The following is a 24,355-nucleotide window of genomic DNA, read 5'->3' on the forward strand; positions in this document are numbered from 1 at the left end:
TTTTCCAATGGTAAAACAATGAATGAACGAAACGAAGGAGTAAACAAGAAACATTTGGTCAAGCACTTAGACGAATGATACAAATTGCTATTCTACTATTAGTGTCGTTATCTGATGAATCAACGTTTGTTCACCGATCTGTGCGCTTACGTCGGAAACGATTTTTTTTTATTTTACATATTTACACTTCGTTCCTCCATTTCGTCCTAACCACTGGCTTCTCGTATATAGTTAACGATATTCATTGTAAATTAACAGAATTCACCGACACGTGCGTCATAGATGATTAACCCTACAGATAATGAAATGCCTCTCCTCAATTTCCGTAGTACACTTTGTTTCTAAAAAATAATAAGATAATTAACATCGAATAACAAATTTGTTATTAAAATGTTTTCACTGTAAAAATGGATAAGTTAAGAAGTTCTGTACCAATGTATACCATTACTTGACCAGCCAGAATTTTAACTACAAAGTAAATCAGCTTGCTCTTCGTTAGGATGCGTGTACTCAATTAAATTGACTCGAGAAACATTTCAGCCAGCAAAGAAGTTGAGCCAACTTCACGAGCTGATTATCCTTGCCCGATAAGCAATCTAACTAGCGGCATGGCGATGCACGAGGCGCAACGCTCCGCGTGAAACGGGATTGGGGCGTCCGCCTCGAGTCATATAGTCCAAACCTGCACCTTCTCTGCGACGATGCACCAGCTCGCGTGGTCGTAGTAGGACGAGATAATGTGCAAGTTTTCCACGTATTTGTTAATCAGTTGGTCCAGTTCGCCCTCCCTGAACACGTGATAGTACTGATGATAAGTAATAGCCCCGCCTCCACGATCAGACGGCAGGGACTCCTGAGATGAGGACGCGCTGATGGAATCGTTGCTGGCCGTCGTGGTTACCAAACAGTCGGTGCTGCGTTTACTGTTATCTGGGTACCTGGATGGTGTCTCTTCAGACGCGGACCTTCTTTGTAATTGGAGTCTTCGTTTCTCGGCGTATGACTTTGGGTACTCGGCGGTATTCGACAAAAGGGACACCATACTGCTGCACAGTCTTCCGGTAGATTCTCCGTGGCTTCTGTCACTGAGGCTGATAGTATTTTCAATGGACTCACCGATATCACTGGACTCGATAGAATTCGTGCTTCTAAGATAGGGTTTTTCAATTTGATTCTTGTCTATAGAGGCTACTTCCTTTTCATTCATACATTCCCCAGTATTAGAGACCATGACGAAGTCCATTATATCGTCAGAGGTGCTCCTAGGCATCGATGACTTGTCCTCTGGTTCTTGTCGATGATCTATCGGCTCTATCAGCTTCTCGGAGTCCTCGTGGAAACCGTTGTTACTGTTGCTCAGCCAGGCAATCGTGTTGGATAAATCGTTGTATTTGACAGGTTTCGACAGGGGAATGTCGTAGGGTGCTAAGGGTTCTGGGTTACGTTTATCGAAGTCTTTTCTTGGAAGGAACGGCTCGTTCAAAATCTTCTGGTCAGTTTTGTTCTCGTCTAGTTCGTGCATCAGGTTTTCGCTGAGCTTCTCGGTAAAGTCTATTAAGTGTTTGCGACATTCTTCGTTCCATGTGTCCTCCACTTCTGGTAATTGAATATCCGGTTTTATTTTCATCTTACTTTCGCTGGAAATTGTACTGTTAACGCATTCCTGTTGTATTATTTGCGTCGAGTGTGGTTTACTGTGCGTTTTCGTAATAACTGTCTCCACGGCGTCCTCTAAAGAACTGGCTACGTTTGCTGCAGCCTCCAAGAGCCTAGATGACTGAGACGAACTGCTGTCTCCTGTAGTCTTCGTTTCATCCTCTTTGGAGTCGGCCACGTATCCTGACGATTCGTCCGTAGTCAGGTCACTAGGATCAGACACGTTCTCGGCTGAACTGTCCAGCACTTCAGACTCGGTACACTCTGACTTATTGTTATCTTTCTTAGCCATGTATCTCTCGTCGGAAATTACACTGATCACAGAACCTACTGAATCAGGCGAAGACACCCCGCTGGAATCGCTATCCAGGTCATCAGTCTCAGGATTGAATAGTTCCAACGAGAGCAGCCGCGGCAGAACTTTGGTTACAGCTTCTAGGCGACCGCTAGCCGTCGTGGAGGCCCTTCTGACCAGAGGAAACGACGGTTTGGTTCTGGTTGCAAAGCCAGGTTTCTGTTTTAACAGTTCCTTGATCTGGTTCAATCTAGCTTTACGATTCTCCTCTTCCTTATTGATCTCGAATGTATTCTTCTCCTCCAGTGACACATCGGGGCTGTCATCTGTATTGGGCAAAAGAGGAGCAGTATCTTTGACAGTTTGCGGCTCTTCTGCAATTTCCAGACTTTCGGTCATGGACTTATAAGCGCATATACTCTGCAGACTAGGCTTTCCCGTTTGCAAACAATCATTCCTTCCAGAAATCTCCGTATCAATATTTTTCTTATTATTCTGCACGTCACCGTTCATGGACTGATGGCAGCCATTATTAAAGACCTCTGTTTTATTCGCATTGGCGGCTTTGTCTCCAGGCACCTGTTGCTGATTAGTAACAGTAGTTGGGCCAAAGAATGGCCTCGTAAGCACAGGATTCAGGATGCGAGGGGATAGGCCAGGTGGACTAGGCGGGGGCAAAGACTTGCTGGTGGCTGGAAACTGTTTGAGCAACGGTGATATAGAGATAACTTTTACCCTGGAATGTGGTGTCTCAGGAGGATGTTTGACGCGTGGTGAAGGGGGCGCTGAACTGCTTCCCAGCTTGTTGTTATTAGAAGCCGGAATGATGACCTCTGTTGTCGGCTGTGCGTCCTGTTTTGGCACGTAAATCACAGACGCGAAGCTATCCTCGGAATCAACACTTGTATCACTTTGCAAACTGCTGTCCTTCGAGGAATCCGAACCATCTTCTCGAGATAGACGCCTCTCGATGCCTTCTTTACTTAGCACAGTCGTAGACTGAACTTTCGAGTCATTGTTTGCCTTAGATGCTTCGTCGTTTAACGTGTTTGCGGTTGTGTCGTTATCACTGGATTTCCAGCCTTGAAGGATCTTCACGAATCCGTTCTTAATCGATATACCGGACACCTCGATGTTCGTCGTAGACTGTTTGATCTTATTGGTAAGGCCACTTTTCAACAGTTGAAACCTCTTTGTCGCGTTCGCGGAATAGAGAGAATCTCTGAGCGACTCGAAGGTTTTTCCCTTGCAGAAGATGTCCTCGTTCAGGGACGCCTGTTTCATTATGTTCCGTCGTACTCTTTCTTTCTCTGCTAATCTCTCAGCAGACATCAACTCTTCGTTCATCGAGCTCTGCTTTAGAATACTCCCTCGCTTGGAATAATGACTAGGTGTTACCTGAATAACAAATGAAACCGAAATGGTAACAGTAATAGTAAAGTTTCTAGATATAAGACAGTATAGACACACGCGTGCATACCTGAAAGTCTGGAATGTCCTTAGTTAGTTCTTGAATGGCAGTGTTATCAGGATGTTCCAAACCAATGTCGTCCACGTGAGATTTCTGCTTAACCAACCGTGGCTTCGAGCCACTCATTGAGGATGACGTTCTGGATCCCTCATCTAGGTTTAATTCGGACGTTAGCACGGAGCACAGGCCGGGTATGCTCGACCTAGATCGCACGAGGTCCAATCGCTGAATTTCCAGAATATCGCCCAAACTCTTCGACTTAATACTCAGAGAATCTGACTGTTTATTCAGCGACACGTTAACATCCTCCACACGCCGCAACTCGATGGGCAGCTCATCCACGTCCGGTGGTTCCTCTTGCTCGTAGTCCTTCCGATTCTTTCCACTGCCACTTTGCCAACTGTCAAGGAACCAAGGTCGACTTCCAGATCCACGCCTACCTCCTGCTAATTTCTAAAAGAAAAAAGAAAACAAAAAATTGTCGATATTTCATTTGTCCCAAAACCATTGCCATCTACCACTGCCATGATGAACGCTAACGACAAGAAGCAAAATTACTCATGCACCCCGCGGACAAACGATATTCGTCGCATGCAGTCCATTCCAATTGCATCCGAAGCGTACTCCGCAAGCAGTTAGCCTACTTTTTCGTACGGTGCATCGTTACGGTCGCACACCGAATCGATAAGGCTCGCCAACAATTTAGCCACCTATTGCGGGGAAATTATCGTTTCGCGATAATATACGCGCGTAAAGTTCAAAGAGAAAAGGCAAAGGAGATGGGAGAAGAGAGAATAAGAGGGAGACGGAAAGGAAAGCAATCTTTAACGTCAGCACGCGATTGTGTAACGTGCGAGGATTGGGAACTGTTCAAGGAAACATAGTTTAGTTGTAATATACCTGCAGAGCACGACGAAAAAAGCTGTAACAGGTCTCGTTTGGGCTGGACAAACTGCTAGTTGATGGTGACGGACTGAATATCGGGTCGATCCAATAGCTCTTGCTCTTGCATTTTCGTTGGCTGTTTCTGAAGCAAGGACCCCCATTAGTGGCAATTATCGAGATTGCAATATTGATTTTATAAAGCGCTCCAAAGAAGGAAGAAACGGGAACGCGAGTAAATAATGGAAATGTAATATTGGAAATTAGTTCTCAGTATCCACTTTCAACTCGTACAATCTCGAATATTAAATTAATCCCGTAATTTCTTATTTTTGTATGTTCTTGAAACAGTTAGGTACCTTTTGGAAGATGATAAGAATTTTTGAGTGTTTTGATTCGAATGTAAGGTAGTGGCACGTGGTGCACCTGAGCGTTTCGATCTGTTCGATGCAGAGCGCATGCAATAGGCTTTGGGCCATGGAACCAAGACATCTTGACACTCAAACTGAAAGAAAAAGAATGAAATTTTGTTAGTGTCGTATTTGATACTTACTGAAATTACGGAAACAGTTCATCTGTAGAGCTGTTCAAAGATATCAGTTTATTTTAATAAAAAAAAAAGAAGAAATAAAAACGCAGAATACTCGTCCAATCATTGCAAAACGATTCCCACAGGCAATTTAAAAGATCCATGACCAGCAAGCACGCAAACAAAGAATCCTATTTAAAAAAAAAGAGGATTACCAGCAACAGATTCACACGGTTTACCTTGACTACGCGCATTGGAACAATCGTATCGATTGACCGTCATGCTCGCGTGGGTGTATTTCATAGGCATGTTCGGATGCCGTTTGCATTCAATCGCAACGGATGACGACATTTTTAAGCTGAATGGAATAGCCTGTATATCTATATCTGTAAATCCCTTGAACAGCTTGTAATCAAGAGCTTGAATGTTTCAAGTATCTACTATATACAATTGCACGAGTCCATAGGACTTTTTAATGTAAAATATTATCAGTGTACAGGCTAAGAAATGTAAAACATTAAATTATTTAACTATAACAGTTTTTTATTTTATTAAAAATGGTTTTGCACAGTATGCAGTCAGTGTTTCATTTACCTTCCTATGCTTTTGTTCCATAGCCCATACCGATATCACCAGCCGACCGCCGATCCGTAACACCCGCGCAAGTTCTTTCAGCGCGTGAACCCGCCTCTCTGTTGTAGCGAAGTGGTGCACCACAGCGATCGAGAGGACCGCGTCGAAACTCTCATCACGAAACGGCAGAGCTAGATTATCGCAGATCAGTACCTGCAGTATGGAGAACAAATTCCAGTGAGATCCACGTCGAAGAAATAAAAATAGAGAAAGTTTGGGGAAACGGCATTAGTCATTGTTAGCGTCGCTCTTTTTCCAATCTTAGTGGGTGCAGTTACGAGGTGAAATATTTTCCGTAGGCTAATCTGTTCCGGATACAATTAACCGCGGTAGTTATGATTTGTTCGACGGCGGCAGGATGCGGATGTAAGAGTCTGTATCCGGTACGCGGGTCACCGTTCGATTTGTATTTACCTCAAAATGATATATTCACCTCATTCTCCTTCTCACGCGCGATATCCGTGAAACGCTTGCACCGGTCCACTCCCACCTTAAAGATGTTGTGATTAACGCTCAGGTACTTCCCGTTGCCGCAACCTGAACAAAATCGTCGACCCGTGAGTTCTGACTATCTCGAACGAAGTTTCAAAGAATGCATACTGTATTTACTAGAGTCTTCCAATTCTGAATACAACTCTACACGTATCTTGTAAATGGAACTTTGATTCTGGAAAACTCTGTGCAAATACATGTCTTGCAGCGAAGCTATTCTATTAGAAAGTTGTGAATTTAGTAAAGTTTCACTGATTCGAAGCGCCCTGTGTTTGTTCATGATCATTCGCAAACCATTGACTCAAATCAGTCATTAACCAAACGAAAGGTTCGGCTTGAAATTCCGGTTCAGAAATCCGATCAGCTGATCGGCCGTTGCAGCAAACGGACCAGAAAACACCAATCACTAGTTCTACGGTACTGACCGGTAGTGTCACTCGAAATGACACCGGGAAAAGTGGATCGTAGCGTAGAACGAGAGCCGGCTTCAAAGTTCGCAGATCGATATAAGTTTCTGTAATCCACGGGGAATGTATCCCACGGTATTTCACAGGCAGCTCTCTATAAGCGACGTGGGATCAACCGAGCGCCTAGCTCGCGTAACTTACATACGTGTATGCGTGTGCATATACGTGATATACAGGGATTAACGTCGATATATCCTAGCGGAGGTCAATTGATCATGTGAAAGCGCGAGTGACCGTAACTGAAAGACGAAGAAAATGCGAGCAAAAGGAAGAAACAAAGATAAGCGTTCACAAACAGACGATCTGTACGGATATGCGTTTTACAGAGCACGGCGTATAAGATCGTACGAACCACGGAATAGTTTACCAGTACCATTTTAGTTTAACGAGATCGAATCGCTATTAGTTTGGTTTCATATATACAAGGCGCTTCGACAGAGCGAATACCAAGTTAAATATAAGGTTGTTAAATCGTGTAAACGTGTACCAATGTCGCAGACAAGAGCACCCGGTTCCAGTTCCTCGAGAAATTGACAGATTCGTGGCCAGTGTCTACTCTGTACAGACTTTTCGGCGCATTGTTCGTAAACTTCATGAACATAAGCTTGCTCCAAGGCCACCGACCGAGCTACTTGCTCTCCGTCACTTTCAGACATCCCTCTCGCTAAGATGGTTCACCCTCATCCACACGCGTGTCCGCGATACTGCAAACAGAAACGATCGTTTGTCATTAGTTGATATTTGTCGAGTAATTGTATTCAATTTTTGCACGCATAAGATATTTCATAATTAAGGATATTGTTATTTTACAGGAACGCTGTTACTTACAAGGAATACGTAACTCCTTGTAGTTTGACGACTCTCAAATCCTTATTCTACTTGTTGCTATTTAAAATTATTGAAAAGTTTTAAATATACTTAGTAACTCTTAACTTGTACGGAACTCTTCGCTTTCATTTTCAGCGGTTGAATCGCGTTAGGTCATGTTAATTTTATTTAGTTAGTCATCGATTGATATTCCATAATCGGTGGCCGACGAGGGATTCCGGTTCCGAAGATACCGGTTTCTCGTCACTTTCATTTATCAAGCGTAGCTACCCAGCGTTCCCGCTTCAAAAGTTCCATGGGATGTTTATTAATATTGTCCAGCAACTTAATTCTTTTCTATAAATCTGGCAATATAATTTTACCAACAACTCCAGTTTGTAAATTAATATTGTTAGCTTTGAAAAATTGTTATTAAGCAAAATCTCAGCCTCAAAACAGCAAATGCCCACCAGAAGAGTTATACTTTAATTTATCTTTTATACTTTGAAGATTTCCGTGTTTATAGATGTTTTACACCTCGACGAAGGTCAGTCCCTAATTGTATGAGAGCCTGGGCTATTTTTATCCTTTGGATCCCACTACTTTTTTTATAATGTTCGAGCAAAATCATCCGTTAAAAATCTATGCTTGACTTGTGATCTCCTATTTAGGTAATTAATTTTAGATGTGGAGGACAGCAAATTTCACAAAAACTTCCTTATTCACTAAGCTTTCTGATGGTATAATCAGTTTTTTATTCCGTCGCACGTAAGTTAGTTTTACGATCGAACGTACCGAGCCAGAATCCACAGGTAGCATGTTCGAGCTAATTAATCGTCCATGGTTGGCCTACATCCTAATGAATCGCGTATTGACCAGCCCCACACACGAGATTATTAGTGGACAGTTGTCGCAAGACAAAACAATGCCTTTCAGCATCGAAAAAGGGAAGCGGAATTTGAACTCCAAATTGATACTACCATGCAATCATGCAGAATAACATTTTCTGTTTGTGCCTCTCTTTAGGATTGTAATTTTTTTAACATCGAGCAATCAAAAATGCATGAAAGAGAAAACTCCTATTAGCCGATTACTTTTTAGAACCGACAAGAATTCTTAACACGGCATGACGTTGATTTGGCGAATTCATCGAAAATCGATCATATTCTGTCCGTAATTCCTGGTTGACGGGACTACCAATAAGTGTGAAAGCGAAACGAGATACCGAGAGTATATCTGTCCGTGAATACGATCGGATTTTATCGCGTTCAAAGAGGAATGCTCCACTTACGTCAATCCGACGGTCAATCAACGCCGCTTTTTGCTATGAGTTTCCTCAGATGTGGAATTATTAACTCTGGAAAGCTAGCAAAGCATTATTTGAATAGTTATCCTTCAAAATTAGAATTGTTAGGAATGCTTCCTTCGTTTTTTTAATAGATATATCTGCTCTCGACTATTCTCATTACTTGCAATTCCAACGAGATCTGAGCCCAACATTTTCCATTCAATTTATCATCCCCTATCATTGAACAATAACTCTGCCTGCATAAGAAACCTCTTCCAACAGCTGCTGCTTGTCGCAACACTAGAAGGTACTCGTCAAGATGTCTGTCGCCGACGGTGGTCGTCGACGTTGACGGTGCAAACAGGTCGAGTAGTCTCTCCGGTTAACGAGAGAGGAACACTGCAAGACGTCCACTTGTTTCGGCTGGTGGAGTCATGAAGCACGCAAAGGCCGACTCGAGAAAAGAATAGCAGGTACAGAGCACGCAAATTCAAAGCAGAATCCACAGGTAGATCGATCCCTAGAAAAGGCTGGAACCGAGACGAATGCTTTTTCGACGTTCTTCACGGCGACAACAATGGGCGTGTTAAGATTCGATAACTACTTCCATTTTCCTTGTAGATGAACGTAGGTCCAACGTCTTTGTAAGAACAGTAGCTAATTATAGTTTTCTAGACAATTCAGTAAAAAAGTCTATTAACAATCTATTAAAGTCCAATAAAACTAAATATGCATAAATCAGGAACTGGTACTATAAAACATCACAAATCTCCATAAAATAGCACACTTACGTTCCTAAGAAGAGTCCGTCATGTGGATGAAACATCAAAGTAATCCAGTAGTCGTTAAATTTCCAAAAATACATTTTCAGGATCAATTTGTGCATGTTCCATTTTTCTTTGTCGTCCAAATTGATGAAGAGTCCAAGAAAACATTCTGAGAACTATGTAAGGAGTTCCGCTTATGCTCCAATGTCGCATGGTGGTAAGCATCCGCAGTAAAACAGTTCCTGGAGAACTTTCAGAATCAACTTGTCTACTCTTTGTTTCCGTTTAACATTAGAACTAGAGCGGTCGTTCTTGTAACGTAGGTGAGGAATCGTATAAGCGTGACACCAACGAAGGAAATCACCGGTGTCCTCCGTGCGAATAAATGTGACGATGGCCCAAAGTGTGCACAGGTTCCGCGACTTCCGTCTAGTCTGAAGGTATAGCTGGCAGACGTCCAAGAACGTCATCAGATCAACAACGCTCCTCCCCATCGATGTACGAACACTCGTTTTGGAAGACTTTGCTTTTCGGTCAATTTTGGAGCAGTAATGTGTAGCTGATCGATCTCTTAAACCTTTAGGCTGGTTGTTGGTGTTCTAATGATGAGGATTCAGTAATGTTGGAGGTCTCTTTCAGTGAATTTGTAACATATATTGGACGATTCGTGGCGGTTCGAGGACATCGATCATTAGATGATCTTTGGTTTCCTCATTAAAGTGAATGTTCGTCAAAGATTTACCACCAGATCTTCAAACAAACACTGGTCGTAGCAGAACATGTCCCAGATTGCATTAAAAATTCCCAAAGTAGTCATAACTTTCCAGTGAAATCTTTACCAAAGATTCGTGAAGAGATAATATGACGATGAGCCAACAATCACCGATAAAAATCCTTCATCTATAGAAACTACAAACACAGATAATCCAATATTCATTTAAGACAAGATACATTCACGTTCCTATCACATGTAAGATACTTTCACGATTTACGATTGCTATCAGAGTAAATCAAGTCTGATAAGTATCCAGACGAACTGATTTGGTCAACAGTCTAATCAACGAACACCCCTCTCGTTCAGAAACAAATAAAAATCCCGCGGTGAGCGTAACGATAAGGGAAAAAAGGGAGCTATCCAGTTCATCCCTTTCCCAGCCCTATAATCCACTCGTCGAGCACGTGTAGCGTAGCAGGGTCAACAAAAGCGAGCCAGTCGTCCCGGTTGCTCGATCAAAACCTTTACGAAGGAAACCAATACTCTTTGGGCATCTGTAAAACCATCGCAACGGAAATCGATCCGATTTCTCTCACAAGAACGGGAACAGGTTGCTCGTTGGCGAAATCAAGTTGATGCACTGTCGCCGCTAGATCAAAACGGGGAGAGATCCGCGGGTCGACAGAGAGGCGCGCAAGTTCTACGGATCGCGGAAGTCCGTCGTGAAAGGTGATCTCTTACGGGTCCACACTTCGGCTGGTCAACACTGCGTCCGCTTTCCAAGAACGTGGAACGACGAGATCAATCCATGGTACCGTGAACAGCATCACTACTCTCTTGCATTACTGATGCCTGCACCACCGCCCCCGCGTTCTTCCTGTGCAAACGTCCACCGATAAAGGCGGCGGTGGTATCAGGTGGTAGCCACCGGGCGAGTGTCTTCAAAGGGAACACGGGAGGCCTCGTTTCTCCGCTGCTTCTCTGTCTCTTCGCTGTCTCACTTTGACTGGGATGCTGCTGGGATACACCCTCTCTTTCTCTCTCACTCTCTCTCTCGCTCTCTAGCTACCACCACCCCTGTGGTAGTCTCTTTCTACTCTCTGGTTGAGCTGCTTCTGCGTCTCTGTTGCTCTTTCTAAAAGGCTTCGTGGATGTGCGTATAAGTACAGAGCGGGAGAACTGGAGCTTCCTTCGAAAAGAGGGCTGAGTGATTTTCTGTTGCTCTTTTGTAGGTATTCTATCGCATTCTGGTGAATATTGTTGAGTTGACTGGGTTTTGTTAGACTTTTGTGATCCCTGCTAGTACTTGCAGTATATCTTCTAGTTCTAGTGTATTTTATTGTATGAAACGTCTCTTTGTAGCTTTCATGATTCTGTATTGTTGTCTATGGGTCTTGTTTCTCACTCGAGAATATTATTACTCCATGCGGATTCCTTTTTTACTCTAAACTAGTTTATCAAGTAAAATATTTCCTTCCTCCCTGTGGACTCTTTTATTAAGTGAAATATTCTTTTATAACTTCCACAACTCTTCCCTACTCCCTAAAGATTTTCTACAGCACTCTAACTTGTTTTGTTAAGTGAACTGCTTCCGCCGTTCCTTTCACGATGCTCCGTTACTCCCTATGGGTATTTGGTCTCGATCCAATACATTTTGTTAACTGGAGTATTTTTTCTAACTACCGTGATTTTCTGTTACTCTTTCCACGGGATTTCCATCTCAGTCTAAACGATTCTATCAACTGAACTCTCCTTTCTTTCAACTGAACTTGCCTTGCGGCCTCTCTATTGCTCTTCATGGATCTCCCTTTCACTCTAATCCATACTATTAACTACATCGTTCTCCGACATCCAGTACGATTGTTCCTTCTTTGTCCTTCTCTTAGCTGGATAGCTTTATGTCTCTGTTGCTCACTCCCTGGATCATCCCTTCTACTCTGGCCGGCTCTATCAACAGGATTCTACTCCCTCACTCTCTAGGATTGTTTCTCCCCTGCCTTCTCGTGCCTGTTCACTTCATCAACTGAATTCTCTCGTTTCAATCTTTGTAGTTGCTTCCAGATTGAACTAGATGAGTTTTCCCTCTCATTTTGGACCGCTCCGTCTACCGAGCCTCCTACTTCCGATCCTCAAGCTTGTTTTCCTATTACTCTACCAAATTGCAGTCTCATTTCTCATTCTAGAATTTTTTCAATCTACCCTTTCTACACGTTGCTCCTTTTTCTCTCTATTAATTTCATCTCTCTGTTTCTCAAATTAATTCATTTTCCTTCACTGTGTTGTTCAATTTCTAACTTGTACTCCTCTCTTCGTCCTCTGCTCTCGTTCTTCCTCGCACCAACAATGCACGCACACTGTTACACCCTGCGTGCACACATTCACGCGTGCACTGACGCCACCAATACGCGGCTGCGCGTTGAATTTATTCGATATTCTCTTTCGCATAACTGGGTTAGTTTCGGTGCGCCGGTTTAACTGATTTAAGGACGCACGCTGGACCAACATCAAACAATGTAACACATCGCATCTTTGAGCCGCTTTGACCGGAACGTGTGCGCGCACAATTTAGAATCACGGCAACCCACTTCTCCTCCGGAACACTGATCCTGTCAGAGTTGAAACACTCGAGGTGCCTCGCAGGAAAAGTGCTGTTTAACTCGTCCGAGAGGGGACCAACTTCTTTCCTATTTCATTCTAAACCACCGTGCGCTTAAAATTGTTGATGTAATCCGCAGTACAGATGGTTACAAGTATTTGTATGAGGAACAAGAGCCACTGAAACTAAAACGGACTCGCACCAAGCACGAAGTACAAATAAATTTTACACAAAAATAGAAAATCAATCTTAATAAATAGAAGTGCAACTTTTTTCCATACAGTACGTAAAATATATTATGAACTCAATCGAGAGTTAGAGGCCGATGATCTGAGACAACGTATCTTGTAAATTGTGTTAAAAAATACTGATAAAGTCTATTGATTGCTATGACAATCTAGTTGGAAAAAACACAAGTGGCTAATGTACTTATCAATCACTAACCGACCAAGATTATGTTTTTTCAACGTTTAAATCCAAATGCTCCACATAACTGCATTTACATATCAACACTGACGAATCGAAAAGGTATTTCAACGTAAAGAAAAAGACATTTTCTCAAGGGAATATTTGAATCGCTCGTCATTGCAATCGGGTATTAGAATCTTGAAAAACAGCTCCTAACAAAGGCGTAGTGATTTCCTAGCCACAGCGACAGGTATTGTGCCTGGAGGCGGTGGACAGAAATACCGTAAACAGAATTTGCAGCCGTTCGAAGTGACAGTGAAAGTGTCGAAGAGAAAGGAGAAGATAGGGGCGAGATAACGCGTAAAAGTACACGCTACATTCAAACACGATTTCAAGTACGACTATTTTGATACATTTGGTATCCTCATATTGATACACTTGCTATCTTATCCTTTCATCGTACAGAAGTTTAAAGATTCTTGAAAGAAATAAAAAATCAATTATATTATGAAAGTATAAGAATTTTACTTTCCACAGAACTAAAGAAGCAATCACGAGGTTGAAACCCGTTTTTTGAATCTGCCATGAAGGATCGTGGAAATGTCACGATACGTTTCAAGGCATAAAGTATCTGTCGACTGATTTCACTCACGAGTTTCGAACTTGTGTCACCTATTTACGCGATGGCGTTATATCGTGATTCTTTTCCCCGTTTTTCTATAACCGTCCGTCGTAGATCGAGCCCCAGTTCCAACGCAATAGACGCCACAGACTTGGTACTTCAACCCAATTAGAATTTATGCAACGTCTCGCGACCTCTTTTTTTTCTCCATCGTTCCTCCGCTTCCGTTTCTTCCTTCACCCTAATCGAAGCGCGCTGACAACTCGTTAAACTGTTCATCAACTTTCCCGTTCGACGTTCAACCGATGTAACTTGAATTTTTCCCCTTTTCATCGATCATTTTTACGCAATTCCCTTTTCTGTCTTTAAATATTTATTGGGCACGTTTAACGATATCGTAGTTGTAACATTTAACGTAGAAGTTAGAGATTTTTTTTGTACAAGTCATTTTCTTCCATTGCGGAAGTTGATTATATAAGAAACTTTTATCAAGGATTTCTTTTACTTTTGTTAATTAGGTAAACGAGATACTAATGGCTATTAACACAGTCTGGTGGAATCAGAAGTATGTTTCAAACTATACAGGACGTTTCATACTACAAAATGTGAAATATTTCACAATTAAAGTAACCCTTAATCCATTAGTACGTATGAAAATATCTATATTTCTAGTAAGATTATAATGATAGCTTTTCACTGTAGTACAAATAAGACAGATAGTGATCATAGTTTCGTATTTCTATTAACGCTAATTTAATTTCCACTCCAAGTCGTGTATTTCCAAATTAATTTTTATAGAAACAAATCACTACGTCCTACTATATATTAATTAGTTACAATTTTTACAAAATAATTTCTTAAGTATCTCATCTTTTGAATCACCCAATACCAGCCAAAGAACCAATTCATCATGCTGTTCTTAATTGTAAACCATTCAGAATAACCAATACTGGTATATTCTGTGCCCAGACATTTTTTTCTCGTTTGAGTAAGCCAGGGATAATTTTAAAGGATGAGAAATCACAAAACACTTAACACGGCCCAGTCAAACTGCAATAAAATATTCTTTCGCAGGACTTGAATTATATGCCTCCTAAATAAATTGCGGTGCACAGGTGTTAAAGCAACGTAGGATCGTGAAATTTATTTTATCCTTGCTTTGTGTTTCAACTGAACACCATTTTAATTCTTCAAAAATGTTAACGAGTACTGTGGAAGTTCTAAATTTATTCTGATTAATTTCAAAGATTGTTCATGGTTAGTAGAATCTCCGAATTTTTAGTGGAAATTCACACGCAGATGAGTCATTGGAGAAACATGAATCGCAAAATCATGAATGAAATAAATTTGACACGAAAGGCAAAAGTGATCTTTAATGATCGTTACGCAACACAAAGGAACCTTTCAGAGCAGACTTGTCCTCACCTCTATCGTTACCGTTCACGCAACACTCGCAGGAATCGACGCTGCTTTCACTCACGACCCTACGATTTCTTTCAGTTTCACGACATGCTATTAATTAACGAATCGCTATAAAATAAGGGAATTCGGTTACGAATTTTCGCAAATCAGTCAATGATATTTCTAGTCATATTCAAAGGAAAACAATTAATCGATCGAATAAGCTTCCGTGTTAAAGCTAGTTAAAAAAGAATATCGTGAACATAAAAGCGTCAAGGTTACCTTCAAGGTTGGGTACATATTTTTTCTCTAACGAAAAATTCGAAAAATTAAAAAAAGAATAGGGGAAGACCAACAATAACTTGGAAAGATATCCTTGACACACCACCAGTCCATTCTTCTCCCCGAAAATCCTAATTACCAGAAATTCCAAGCTCCCTCGAGCTCGATATCCTCGTTCTCATCCCAACTCAACGTATATTTCCTCCGAACTGTTCTATATTACACGCTGAAGTAGGTCACCCGTTATATGACGAGCAAATTGAGTTTGCATCGTGCAGGATCGAAGGACCTACGCCATTAAAGATCTAAGTCCACTGGTAGCATGTACCAGCACGTATTAGATCGATACGAAAGATTTTTTTATGTTCACTCCAATTTTTATACCAAAATCCAGCGACATTCACTTGTGGATTTAACTTACAGTGCAAAGTTGTGCATACGAGATTCCAAGAAAAAGGAGGCATAGTTTTAAGATTACTTTCAAACTTACGTTGAATGTTCCGCGAAAAAAAATATCGTCTTGAAACTTTTATCTCTAGTACACGCAGCATCTTTCATGACCCGTCTTCCTTTATTTGTCATACTGACAGTGTTGCATAATCTACTTGACACAGGATCATGATCAGGCAAGGAAGATACGTTGCTCAAGTAGAGAAGCGTTACATTTTTAGCCTTAATAAAGATTGTAATCCAGAGAACCGTTTGCGTCGTTTTAAAGCCGTAGAACAGTTTCCATAGAAGAAAGGGAGAGGACAGAAATGGGAGCGGTGCACGTGGGGGGCGGATTCAAGAACGAATTGGAAGTCGAGAATGGACTTTCGCTGGTGAGCATAGCCACGGAGTGTAGCAGCAGACAGATAATTATACCGAAATGTGGTGAACGTCGATGACCGCGAATCAGATAGAAACCTTCTAGATAAAAAAAAAATGTCGAGCACCAATCTTAATCCTTCCAACACTGTCAGTGGATCTATATTTCTACAAAAAGAGAATTCTCTGCATAGAAATGGAGGAAACGGTCTTGGAGAACTATGTACACCAATCAATGGAGATTGATCTTCTCTTCTTGTGTTTTGTTCAATTAATACTATAGTAAATCGTCGTGAAATCTCGGAACAGGATTATTAGCTGATGAATAACAAACTGTAGAATGATCGTTTTCAATTTCGAACGAATCCAGACGCGACGCTCGACCCACATTCCATCTGAGGTGCAAGGACGCCTCCAAGTGGGTCACATAAGACCCACACTGATATCTCTGAACTCCGTTTTTGGTTTTTTATAGTTAATAATGGTGTCGTTATGATCGACTTGTAACATAAAATTTGTCGAAAATTGACAAAATCATTCGTTTATTTCTAAGAGATGTAGCTCAGCTTTGTATTATCGTTCGGCTAATTTAGTTTCTGTTACTTGAAGCTTCCTTTCAGAACCATGTTTTCACATTTACGTTCGTCTACAAATTTAATATTTTTTAAAAGGAAACAGGCTGTCATCCAGTCGAACTGTTTTCGTACCATCTACTGTGAAAACTGGTTTCTCACATAGATACTCCTCTCATTGCGTCATAATGTGTTTATCAGCTTATTTACATTAAGAACAGACTTCTAAAGTTCATGTCCACAAAAATTTCAATTTTTGTCAACATAGTTGACATATGTACAAAAAGTAGTTTTCAGACAATTTTATAAGTTTCGATATGTTAGCTAATTCTGTCGATCGACTTTTGGGAATTTAAGATTTGGCAATATTAGAATGAAAGTAATATTACACAGCATATCATAGCAGACATTGCCAAACAACTAGAAAGTTCCAAGAAACTAGTTTCATTTTTCTTAATGGCTCGACTCGTGTTTGCTTTACTCATCTGTTAAGTAACAAACGAATGCACAATTTTTTTTCATTTTAATTCACATATTTCAAGAATTAAAACGCATAGGTTACAATTTCAATTGAAAGCTGAACCTATCGCGAGAAGATTAAAATATTGAAATGTATCCACGTTAAGTTTTCTCCTCGAGTGTTCGCCTACCCGAATTTTCCAGCAAGATTCACAATAAATGTTTTCCTTCTTTACGTGTAACACGTAAATGATACAATACAAACAAAATTCAAGGTGGACATTACAATTTTTAGAAACCCGAAACGAAAGAACGCGAAAATACGCAAAACGAAGGACGAATGACTGTGTTTCCGAGAAAAATGCTCAAGGTGCACAAACGTTCGACCGATCTGTGGGTGTAGAAAAAGTGGCGACAAACATTGTGACCCTGACATTCTCCACATATCATAACTCGTTATAGTAAAAATTAAAAAATCAGTGAAACGTGTATAGCATAACTTGAAATTATTATTAACCTTGAATATGGTGGACGTTCGCATTTTCTGCAAAGCTAGAAAATTTGAGAAAACGTTATTCAATCGGTATGATGCCTTTTTGTTATTTTAGTTAGTATACTTGGTAAATTTTTGCAATTTCTCTGGCGCTATTCAACTCACGCACGAGAATAGATCGCTCTCTAAAAACTGCTGCTTTCGTTCTCGGAAAAGAATGCCCCCGTCCTATATAGTATTGAAAGATCGATGCTTTGGGATCAATTCAGGTTTCTTCGGGAATTTTGACGCTGGTCATTCTCAATTTCAATATAATTTTTTAATAATTTGATCTCTTCAGAGATATCAACGTGCACACACAGATGGATATGATTGATCGCTTTTACCTCTGATTGTTAATTGATAATCTCGCGAGACAAAGATCGCGCAAAAACAATTTCATTAATTGGCAAAGCAACCTTGATTATATGAGTCGTTGCTTTTGTCTTTTATCGCATTATACGTACAGAAAATCACACAATTCTGCTTCAAAACAGGACAAATATTGCATAACACTCTTCAAATGTTCTAAATTTGTCCGTTTACAAAACAACTCCAATCTGATTTAAACAATTCAACCATCATTCTCAAGTTGTATTCAGAAACTGAAGATTACAGCGAACTTTAGTCCCATCCAGTTCGATGGACGTAAAGAAGAGTAATCGGTTGTAACAACACTTTCTCTGACAATAAACTCACGATGAAACTGCTTATATTTCCCAATGAGTCGCTTTTACGTCATAATTTACGTTTCATTTCCATAGTTGGCAACAAATATTGTCTAACAATAGTAGGTAATTTATATCGCAGTATAGAAAAGTTCGATAGCAACACCTTGTAAGTGTCCTAATGGTTTGCAACTGTGGTGTGTATAATGCTATACGTAACCTGTTTCGTACTCGGTCAGGTTTGTGCGCGCTCGATGGAGCAAGTTGGAAGTTTCGTTCCTTTAATGTGCTGCGACAAGTTAACGCCCCGTTGAAGGAGCATCGCTCATTGCGTGCGCCTCCAACATGCTTCAGATCGTTTGTTATACACCATGATAGGTGTGCAACACCATGATCAGCAAAAATCTTGATCTCAAACAATAATTACAATAATTAAGCGATAATGGGATGAAATAAAAGCGCTTCTAAAGCGCTACTGCGTTTGTCAGTAAATTGTTCAATTAACCCGGAATACTCTGGTCGAGTATTGTAATAGCATAGAAATTGTTCCATTATCTTTCTCCACTCTTTAATCCCCTTTTGAGAGAGAAAAAGAGAGAGAGAGAGAGAGAGAGACTCTTTACGGCCGAGTCGAGTCACAAACAAGCGAAATAAGAAAATTTCACTTTGAGACTGTTCAGAAGTATGTAGGTTACCTTTGACTGAATGTTGCAATTGTTCGAAAGATACTAGTTTTATGGGTCCACGAGCTGGCGTTTCCTCAGGTTAGAAGATATTAATTTTAAAGTAGGAGAATTGACCTTTATAGGCGAGGCACTTTCATCGCAGCTGATCATGAACGGTCGTGTTCTACTGGTCTCCGCTCACAGGTCTCCAGTTAAGCTATGCGGATCGTTCACTTTTGTCTACGGAAAAAGAATATGTAATACTTATATGTATTTATTTAGAAACAACTTTTGAAACTTGTTTCTCCCACGCTTAATGTACAATTAAATTTAATTAGAATATACATTTCGTAGAAGATTAATTAAGAACCGTGAAACGAACATTACAGTGTAGAATTGAAGTTTTCTCCATCTTTGAGTCACCGTAATCGCCTCCTTTTAATTTTGTACACGACCGAAGTCACAGCGTTACTTATCCAAAACCGTGGAAAAGTACAACATGGTAGAAAGTATCGAAAGACGGAAGCGGTGACATCGGCGCAACTAGATACACGGTGAACCACGCAATCAGATTTTCATCGTGACTGGGAGTACAGTGGAATCGACGGAAAAAATCTCGTATCCTTTCTAATCGGAGCTACCAGACACAATGGGAGAGTGTTTCAGATCGAGAATAGTGTGCCTGACGCTATTTCAGGTAACACAAGGGCTGATGCAGTGGAAGAACGATCTCAGTTTTAATGAAAGAATTAAACGATTTTTTTTTTATTTAAATAATTCTCCTCTTGTAATTGACCAGAGAGTTTGGAATACTTTGTACGTGGAATATAAACCTAGCTGAAGACAGTTTACCGCACACATGCTTGCAGTACCTAACAAGAGGTAAATCCGATGGTCATCAAAGATTCACGAGCAATTTTGTGCAGCTTCTGCGGCGTTGTTGAAATATAGTTCAAGTTGTTGAAAGAAGAATCTCGGAGGAATGTGCAAGTTCAACAAATTAAGTATATTTTCAACTTGAGAAACTAAATACTGCCCTTTTGCGCGAAAGGAAAATTTCTAGGAAGTTCAAAGCAAATTATTTCGTAAATATTACAATTAACGTCAGTATATTTCCAATTATCGATTTCAGATACCATCGCCTCTTATTTTTTTATTACCCTTTATGTCACAAACGTATTACGTCCTCCAACTGGGGTACGCCCACACAGCACTTCGACAAGAATGGAATAAAAAAGAGTAGACCAGTTAACGTACGAGGGTCATTCGAGAAAAGTTTAGACACGGGAAGTCTATATTTATAACTGAACTTGTAAATTGTCCGCCAGTTCCGCCTCTCGGAATGCAAATACGTGGGAAACGGAACGATACTTGATATGATTACGGGCATAAAACGTCATACAATCTCAGAAAAGAAATTTCTTTCGCTATAATGATCTCTTTAAATTTAAATATTCAACTTTGAAAATTAATATTTATATATACAAGCCTATAGACTAAAACCGCAAAATCAAAAAACTTATACCTTTTTAGTCTCTTCCTATTTCCTAGTAGCAGGATATCGGTATTACTCAACCATTACTCCTCCTTTGGCTTCACTAATCCACTGCCATAATTCACCATCTAAACTCCGCTTTAAAATCAACGACCATCTCTTTCAACGCCAGTTTCTTACAGAAGAAGCTCGAACTCTAGATCCCCAACCAACGATGAAGTACAAGTTGGTTGATGTGACCATTTATTCCGCTATGTTCTAAAAATGGAAAATCAGAGAGAACATGTTGGTGAACTATGTATAAAAAAAACGGAAAGGGAGATTGAAGAGTGGTAATCTGATGACGGGGATATACGGATAAGGAAAGATCAGGGCGGAGATGAATATAGTTACAATCAATGCTACAAATGATTGAAATACCTTGTTTCCGGAGATGTAAAGGAACGTCAGCAGTGACGTGACCATAATAAAAACAGATAGGGGTGGCTAGGCGAGGTAATATGGTGTACCGTGACGATGGTGGTAAGCAATGGCTACGAGCCAAATTCCTACTATTTCTTTGAACTCGTTGTTAGAGTTACGTCATGTCTACTGTGTGCTTCCTATAGTCTAGTAGTACAACAGAGTTATATCAAACCGTTGATAGGATTAGTGGTGCAAGTCAATAAATATAGTTTAAAGATATTTAGGGGTAACAATTTTCAACAATAAAATAGAAGACTGAATTTCCATTGAATTAAAAGATTTTCATTGAAGACTTAAATGATATCATAAAATATTGATTCTTTTTTGTAAGAAGAATTTATATTTTAATTTGACTTGCAAACGACGTACGTATTGGATTATTCTAACATCAAAATACTGAATAACACGTCAACTAGAACACCCGAGGACACTTGAACTCAATCACTCGGTTTAATCTAATTTGCAGAAAGGATGGATGGAATTATTCCAGTGGCATTATAAGAACCTCTTATTTTCCTCAGCAACGTTTCAATTGGAAAGCTGCCACTTCAACGCTAGCCCTATTGAAAACAACCTGTTACGTATGTATATCGTCCCGATGAACGGTAAATGTGAAAAAGTAAAAGAGGAGAAAGAGATAACCCCCTAGAGGATAATTCCTTTTGGATATAATACAATATTGAGCGCGGACAAGCAGAAGCCCTTCTTAACCTAGTATGCAAATAGAATCTGCAAATGTAATCTATAATCTCGCTTGCTCTGTCTGTCCATTTGATTCCATGAATACCATCGAATGACATTAAAGGTTCTTGACTGAGATTCAACACGATGAAAATGTTCTAGAGAGATACAACTGAATTAACAATCATTTTTTCCAATTCTTCTTAGATTACATCATTCTATAATAATTATCAAATTCATAGAATTGTTATAGAAATTAACGTGAAAATTATACTTTGTAAATAAATCAATTGAAATCCATTAGAATTGAAATTGTCAAGCTTCTAAATACCTATTAATAAATGTCGATCAATTTGAATGCTCGGTTAATGTTCCACGGGGTTCGACTCCATCCTATGACGTCATCAGACGCGCGAGGGCAGCAAGAACGGGGGAGGGAATTTGAGAATCACTGCAACAGAGATAGTCGTCCCACTAATGGGCGAAATACTGGTGGTGGTGGTGACTGTGGTGGGGATAAGGGGTTGTGGGGGTTGATCGTCAGTGGTGGTACGTAGAGGCAGCGTGCCAGAGGTGCGGGGGCGGCAGCCATGAATGAAAGTAGCGCGTATCGATTTACCCGCGCCGCCCTAGATAAAATATGGTAAATAGTGAGCCAAAATGGACTACGAACGACGAACGTCATCGCGCATAACACCGCCTTTTTGGCCGGTCACCAGCCAGTATCCCTTCATGGTCAACGATATTTCATTGCGCATAACCAGTCGATTAAAATTTCATACGTCAGCAAGAAATCCCGTATCGTGAATAGGTACACAGATGAACATACATCGCTGGTAAAACCGGATTGCGATGTGACAACGTTAATAGCGGAGTTTTACTGCAAAAATTCTCACAGCGTACCTCTTGCTGCATATTCCAAGAGTTAATGCACATATCAAGACAATAACGATAGGAATGCCAAGAGGATTTTTCAATAGTTGTAACGCGTCAAATTCTTGCATAAGTAGATATCCTTTGATTCGTTTCGATAAACTCGCTTTTACTCCAGTGCTATCTACATTGCGCCCATATTAGGCTACTTTTACTTTTGAATAATTTACACGGTTCGCATAGTACACAGAAATTACGTACCACGTTAAAGGCATACGTCATAGGTGTGCTACGTCCACCACGCGCACAGCGCTGTAATAAAAAGTAATTCAAGGTGGACGCACATACAACTGCGAGTAACTGCAACAACTTTAAATAGATTGTACAAATCGACAAATTTATCAGAATTCTTAATTTCAGAATCGCTTCATTGAATGTTTAATAGATACCGAAGTAGTTTCGTATAACACATTTATTACTTTCAGTTCGACTTAACACCGGATTATACATAGAATGCAGAATACAATGGAAATTTTTAAACTTCGCTAAAATCAGGAAATGTGAACTTCGGTGTAACACAGATCAATGGAACGATTGCAGCGCTACATGTGTGTCACTATCTAAAATTATTGTCTGGGGGTGCCGCCATTACCCATTCATGCGATTTGTCTGAGCTCCTTACACGTCAATGGCACCAAAATCTACCATTCAAAGGAACACCCGACCTCTTCGGGGTGACACACAACCTAAAGCTTCGACAATCGTTTGAATTCAACGAAAAGTGTGCAGTAGAACATATTGTCTCGAGTCATTGATCTCGCAGAAGATTTCGACGTGCCTGTTATGCACCAACAGATTGCAGATGCACCCTACCACGATCTATCCAACACAATTTACTGTTATTAACCTTAAAAAAATTACTTCGGACTAGGACACGTGAAATAACAACAGTCCATCCAAAGATCAAACAAACATCTTCAACAAACGTTTTCATTAAACTTATAAACATGACGAAACGTCATCGTGACAACTAACAGGAGGGCAAACCAATCGACGCGGCATTAAATATTTTTACATTCGCTAACTTGACCAAACTAATCTCATTTCGATGTCACACATAGAATCGCGACAAAAAGTAGGATGTATGACGAAACAAAACGCAACATTCATCCCCAAAAGTCCAGTAGACATCGGTATAGGGTAGGAAATGAGTAAACATAACGTTCGCATACCTGGGTCATGACAGGGGTGGTATCTTCATGTTTCCACGGTGACTCAACACAGCTGGCCGTCAATGCGGCAATCTATCCCGGTGTCGTCGAACGAGAATGATGCCACTGCAATGGATGACCACCACTTCCACGCCATAACACGTCAGAAACGCGCGACGAGTTTACTCACATGACATGTCGCGCGGACAGGATTAACCGATGAACCGTTGATAAGCGGTGGCCGACGTTCAACACGCGGCCCGGGGAAAGTGTACACGAGTTGGGTGGTGAACACGTTTTCCTTTTGCGAAGCAAAACCGACTGTCCCTCCGGCAGCCCCGCGTTAGACGGTGGCTGCGGGATTGTTGGGGGTTCGGAATGTCCGAACGGGAACAAGGAAGAGGTTAAACGGAGAGAGGCGCGACGTGAACGAGAGAAGGACGAAGAACGAATGATTCGACGGTGTAACGTGACGTGGCGCCACCCTCGACCTACCCTCGCGCAACAGAAGTTTCAGAAAAGCGGGAATATATTATATTGAATGATTTATATAGCAGGATCAAATATATTTTAACACCGGGGTATATTAATAGTAGCTCGACGAAATAAATGT

General features: G+C 40.7%; 1 protein-coding gene across 4 annotated transcripts; it reads right to left on the minus strand.

Moving 5' to 3' along the window:
* Positions 1-435: 435 nt before the first annotated feature.
* Fid (class I SAM-dependent methyltransferase fire dancer) lies at positions 436-24,239 on the minus strand. Of its 4 annotated transcripts, none has more exons than XM_076897682.1 (9): positions 23,764-24,239; positions 6,913-7,129; positions 5,900-6,003; positions 5,428-5,619; positions 4,664-4,809; positions 4,323-4,449; positions 3,703-3,875; positions 3,432-3,624; positions 436-3,349 (listed from the first exon to the last, which is right to left on the minus strand). In XM_076897682.1, exons 2-9 carry the CDS (start codon positions 7,079-7,081, stop codon positions 668-670), a joined length of 3,786 nt encoding a protein of 1,261 aa, XP_076753797.1. In that variant the 5' UTR covers positions 7,082-7,129; positions 23,764-24,239; the 3' UTR covers positions 436-667. The 4 variants fall into 4 exon arrangements, with proteins under 4 accessions (XP_076753797.1, XP_076753794.1, XP_076753793.1 ...); XM_076897679.1 differs by adding an exon at positions 21,990-22,109 and having other exon boundaries at positions 3,432-3,875; XM_076897678.1 differs by having other exon boundaries at positions 3,432-3,875; positions 23,764-24,238.
* Between the last annotated feature and the right edge of the window lie 116 nt (positions 24,240-24,355).

Source organism: Xylocopa sonorina, chromosome 7 (assembly GCF_050948175.1).
Source record: "Xylocopa sonorina isolate GNS202 chromosome 7, iyXylSono1_principal, whole genome shotgun sequence".
Classification (NCBI taxonomy): Eukaryota; Metazoa; Arthropoda; class Insecta; order Hymenoptera; family Apidae; genus Xylocopa; species Xylocopa sonorina.

Coding starts and splice junctions, on each gene's coding strand:
- Fid (XM_076897679.1), bottom strand. CDS start 7,081: ATGTCTGAAAGTGACGGAGAGCAAGTAGCTCGGTCGGTGGCCTTGGAG. Junction 6,004..6,912: donor TGCTCTTGTCTGCGACATTG/GTACACGTTTAC, acceptor GATTTTGTTCAG/GTTGCGGCAACGGGAAGTAC. Junction 4,810..5,427: donor TGGAACAAAAGCATAGGAAG/GTAAATGAAACA, acceptor TTTTTCTTTCAG/TTTGAGTGTCAAGATGTCTT.